Below are 5,291 nucleotides of genomic sequence, written 5' to 3'. Positions count from 1 at the left end.
AATGCGTCCTCTCTCCATCCTTCTCTCCTTGTGACACAGACATGCCAGCGCCAACTGCGGACACTACACTCTCCCAGAGCCGTTTCTCTTACTCTTTTCGCCAGCACGAACACACGCACACACACGTGGTGGTAGCAGCAGCAGACCTTGCCCCCCCCCCATCCTCCACCCCCTCCCGTACATCTTTTTCAGCAGGCAAGCCAAGAAAATGGTGCAGCTTCTCGAGTCCTTCAGGGGCGACAATGTCTGCCAGTGGATGGCCGACCACATCGAGGTGCCAGTTCTCATTGTGGGCCTGTACATGGTGATGGTGTTGTACATCCCTGACGCGTACATGAAAAACCGCGAGCCCTTCAATCTGCGCCAGCTGAACATGGCGTGGAACCTTCTGCTGACCGTCTTCTCCATCTGCGGCGCCTATTACTGCCTCCCGCAGCTGTATCGCACGATCTTTGTGCCGGAGTTCACCGTGCACGACTACACCAACGGTGGCCATATCCAGTGGAAAGGCGGCGTGTACAACGCGTTTTGCTACTGGAACAACAATATCTTCTACGATGGCCCCGTCGGCGCCTTCGTATGCCTCTTCATCCTCAGCAAGATCCCTGAGATGCTCGACACCGCCTTCCTTGTCTTTCAGAAGAAGCCCGTCATCTTCCTCCACTGGTATCACCACGTCACCGTCATGCTGTACTGCTGGCATGCGTTCATGTACAACATCTCCGGTGGCCTCGTGTTCGCTGGCATGAACTACGGCGTGCACTCCATCATGTACTTCTACTACTTCATCTGCTCCTGCGGGTACCGGAAGTACGTGCGCCCCTTCGCATCCTTCATCACCTTCCTCCAGATTGCGCAGATGGTGGTGGGGATGTTCACCGAGGTCTACACGCTTTCCATCCTCTACTTCACGAATAGGCGTTGTGACTCGAACGCGACGAATGCGCGGCTGGGCTTCATGATGTATCTGTCCTACTTCATCCTCTTCAGCAAGCTCTTCTACGATAGCTACCTGAAGCCCGCGCCGCCGCACTCGGCTGCCGCGAAGCATAACGATGCCACCGCTGTCCCGAACGGCGAGCCGGCAGCAGTGAAAAAGGCTCAGTAGAAGTACAAGGCGGGCCTCCTCGCCTTCCACGCAGCCCCTCTCGCTCGTCCCCATCGCTGCCTGAGACGGCGTCGTCGTTTTGCGCTCGGCCAGCACAATTCGCATGCTCGCGCGCACGCCCATCCCCCCCCCCGGCTCCTTTGCGTTGTCCACCATGCTTTTGCCCCTCTTTCGTGTCCTTTTCTGTGTGTTTGCCTCCTCTCGTCTCCGTAGATTGCGGCATGCACGGTGCTCACCTCGGCCCTACGCTCCGCACTTATGCGGATAACTCAGAGGCGGCACGCGAGGCTCTCCTCCACCAACTGGTCTCTGTCCGCCCCCATCCCTTGCGTGCACACTTTACCCGCACACTCTCGCGGCCATGGTTTGGATTCACTTCCCTGGAATGAGCAGGCGGAGCACGTGTATGCAAGTCCCACTTGTTCATCCAGGTTGTCACGCGGGGAAGGGTGTGATGGCGTGTGAGCCATGGGGTTTGGAGGGCGACGAAAAAGGTTCAGCCGCTTCTGCAGTGGCAGCCTGTATCCGTGGCCAGCGGGCAATAAGGAAACGAGTGACGTGTGAGGGGAGCGACGGACGAGAGACGGGCCAACTCGCCGCGAAGGCGAGCGACGAGGCGAATCGAAGTTATGCGTTCCTCATTTTTGTTTTTCTCTTGTCTTCTCCCTCCCACCCTCTGTCACGCCTCCTTCACGATAAGGACGTTGATGCGGACATCACCCAAAATTCACTTCTCCCTCTTTCTCTGTTTTCGCTTTTTTGTGTCCGTGAACGTGCCCGGGCGACCTGGAGACACCCCAGCGTGGCATCTCAGGGTCCGGTGCCCCCCCCCAAATCACCCCCCACTCATTGTGGGGAGGAAGCCGAGCAGCCCCTTCGCCGTGCCAGCCACCGCGCCACTTCCGGTGGTGACAGTGTCGAGCACCTACGACGTAAGGGTGTGGGCTCCGTGCGATTTAGCGCCACTGAGGTTGGCGGTGAGGCCGTGGGATGGCGTTGCGTTGGAGCTGCATGCGACCGTGAACACGTTTGCACGATTCGTATGATGGGTAAAGCGTCTGCGCGACTCCAACGTACGCCACGCGGCCATGGCTGCCTACCGGTGCCGGGAGCCTGTGCCGCGCCGAGAGGGGGGAGGGATGCAGCACGTGCGCCCGGCATGATGGGGGAGCGGCTGTGAGGCGACCTGCGAGGCGGGCGGGTAGCGCTGGAGGCAGGGGCCGTGCTCCGATGGCCGGGTCGGCATTTTGCTGTAAGGCGTGTCCACCGGCTGCCTCGCACCACGCGATGGGGCCTGTGACGGGCCGGGGGGAGGGGGTAGGAGTGGCGTGTCACCCTGGTTGCACGGCGGAGAACGGACACGTTGAAAAGGCCGTTCTCCTGTCGGTCTGTCGAGGTGCGCATCGCTCTAGCGCAAGCCCTGACTTCCTTACCGGTGTTGTGCGTGCGCGCTGCAGACTCCGCCACCCCTCTCCCTGTTCGGCTGTCTCTCTCTTTGTGTGTGTGTGTGTGTTCGCCGTTGGAAGGTCTCATTCGCCGCGGTTGACCGCTGTTTTTCTGTCTCCGTTTCCTTTGACGGTGCCGTTTTCTGGTCCCGGTGTATGGAGGACGCGGCGTGGGCTGTGAGGTCGCTCTCCATGTTTGCATGTGTGTGTGTGTGTGTGTATGTGTAGACGGAGGGGGTCGTTTCTCTTTGAACAGCATGACGAGCGCTTAAAAAGATAGGAACGAAGTGCGAGGGGGAGGCGGTCGGAACGGGTGACGAAGCGAGACGGCGCTCTCGTGGGGAGCTGCGGTGTCGGTCGAGCCTTCCCTCCGTGGAAGAGCGTGTCTACCGCATGTGCAGTAGCAGTGGCGGCAGGATGCTGTTGGCCGGGCGACGTGGCCCTTGCCGCTGAGGTAGCCATAGCTATGTGGCCACCTCCCTTCACCTCCGATACCACAGCTGAGGCGCATGAGCTCATTTTTGCTACGGGCGCTGCGTGCATGAAAGCGAGGCATCCTACTAATGCGTCCTCTCTCCATCCTTCTCTCCTTGTGACACAGACATGCCAGCGCCAACTGCGGACACTACACTCTCCCAGAGCCGTTTCTCTTACTCTTTTCGCCAGCACGAACACACGCACACACACGTGGTGGTAGCAGCAGCAGACCTTGCCCCCCCCCCATCCTCCACCCCCTCCCGTACATCTTTTTCAGCAGGCAAGCCAAGAAAATGGTGCAGCTTCTCGAGTCCTTCAGGGGCGACAATGTCTGCCAGTGGATGGCCGACCACATCGAGGTGCCAGTTCTCATTGTGGGCCTGTACATGGTGATGGTGTTGTACATCCCTGACGCGTACATGAAAAACCGCGAGCCCTTCAATCTGCGCCAGCTGAACATGGCGTGGAACCTTCTGCTGACCGTCTTCTCCATCTGCGGCGCCTATTACTGCCTCCCGCAGCTGTATCGCACGATCTTTGTGCCGGAGTTCACCGTGCACGACTACACCAACGGTGGCCATATCCAGTGGAAAGGCGGCGTGTACAACGCGTTTTGCTACTGGAACAACAATATCTTCTACGATGGCCCCGTCGGCGCCTTCGTATGCCTCTTCATCCTCAGCAAGATCCCTGAGATGCTCGACACCGCCTTCCTTGTCTTTCAGAAGAAGCCCGTCATCTTCCTCCACTGGTATCACCACGTCACCGTCATGCTGTACTGCTGGCATGCGTTCATGTACAACATCTCCGGTGGCCTCGTGTTCGCTGGCATGAACTACGGCGTGCACTCCATCATGTACTTCTACTACTTCATCTGCTCCTGCGGGTACCGGAAGTACGTGCGCCCCTTCGCATCCTTCATCACCTTCCTCCAGATTGCGCAGATGGTGGTGGGGATGTTCACCGAGGTCTACACGCTTTCCATCCTCTACTTCACGAATAGGCGTTGTGACTCGAACGCGACGAATGCGCGGCTGGGCTTCATGATGTATCTGTCCTACTTCATCCTCTTCAGCAAGCTCTTCTACGATAGCTACCTGAAGCCCGCGCCGCCGCACTCGGCTGCCGCGAAGCATAACGATGCCACCGCTGTCCCGAACGGCGAGCCGGCAGCAGTGAAAAAGGCTCAGTAGAAGTACAAGGCGGGCCTCCTCGCCTTCCACGCAGCCCCTCTCGCTCGTCCCCATCGCTGCCTGAGACGGCGTCGTCGTTTTGCGCTCGGCCAGCACAATTCGCATGCTCGCGCGCACGCCCATCCCCCCCCCCGGCTCCTTTGCGTTGTCCACCATGCTTTTGCCCCTCTTTCGTGTCCTTTTCTGTGTGTTTGCCTCCTCTCGTCTCCGTAGATTGCGGCATGCACGGTGCTCACCTCGGCCCTACGCTCCGCACTTATGCGGATAACTCAGAGGCGGCACGCGAGGCTCTCCTCCACCAACTGGTCTCTGTCCGCCCCCATCCCTTGCGTGCACACTTTACCCGCACACTCTCGCGGCCATGGTTTGGATTCACTTCCCTGGAATGAGCAGGCGGAGCACGTGTATGCAAGTCCCACTTGTTCATCCAGGTTGTCACGCGGGGAAGGGTGTGATGGCGTGTGAGCCATGGGGTTTGGAGGGCGACGAAAAAGGTTCAGCCGCTTCTGCAGTGGCAGCCTGTATCCGTGGCCAGCGGGCAATAAGGAAACGAGTGACGTGTGAGGGGAGCGACGGACGAGAGACGGGCCAACTCGCCGCGAAGGCGAGCGACGAGGCGAATCGAAGTTATGCGTTCCTCATTTTTGTTTTTCTCTTGTCTTCTCCCTCCCACCCTCTGTCACGCCTCCTTCACGATAAGGACGTTGATGCGGACATCACCCAAAATTCACTTCTCCCTCTTTCTCTGTTTTCGCTTTTTTGTGTCCGTGAACGTGCCCGGGCGACCTGGAGACACCCCAGCGTGGCATCTCAGGGTCCGGTGCCCCCCCCCAAATCACCCCCCACTCATTGTGGGGAGGAAGCCGAGCAGCCCCTTCGCCGTGCCAGCCACCGCGCCACTTCCGGTGGTGACAGTGTCGAGCACCTACGACGTAAGGGTGTGGGCTCCGTGCGATTTAGCGCCACTGAGGTTGGCGGTGAGGCCGTGGGATGGCGTTGCGTTGGAGCTGCATGCGACCGTGAACACGTTTGCACGATTCGTATGATGGGTAAAGCGTCTGCGCGACT

The 5,291-nt window shown here is 59.3% G+C and overlaps 2 protein-coding genes across 2 annotated transcripts; both read left to right on the top strand.

Annotated features, from left to right (window-relative positions):
• Nucleotides 1–208: 208 nt before the first annotated feature.
• Nucleotides 209–1,108, top strand: LINJ_14_0720 (beta-ketoacyl-CoA synthase; the record flags this gene model as incomplete). Its single annotated transcript, XM_003392315.1, has 1 exon — nt 209–1,108. One exon carries the CDS (start codon nt 209–211, stop codon nt 1,106–1,108), a length of 900 nt encoding a protein of 299 aa, XP_003392363.1.
• Nucleotides 1,109–3,323: 2,215 nt separating this feature from the next.
• Nucleotides 3,324–4,223, top strand: LINJ_14_0710 (beta-ketoacyl-CoA synthase; the record flags this gene model as incomplete). Its single annotated transcript, XM_003392314.1, has 1 exon — nt 3,324–4,223. The coding sequence occupies one exon, from the start codon at nt 3,324–3,326 to the stop codon at nt 4,221–4,223; it is 900 nt and encodes a 299-aa protein (XP_003392362.1).
• Nucleotides 4,224–5,291: the final 1,068 nt, after the last annotated feature.

The sequence above is a fragment of the Leishmania infantum genome, chromosome 14 (genome assembly GCF_000002875.2).
Source record: "Leishmania infantum JPCM5 genome chromosome 14".
NCBI lineage: Eukaryota > Euglenozoa > Kinetoplastea > Trypanosomatida > Trypanosomatidae > Leishmania > Leishmania infantum.
The sequence above is the reverse complement of the archived record's forward strand: the minus strand, read 5'-3'. Positions and strand labels throughout refer to the sequence as shown.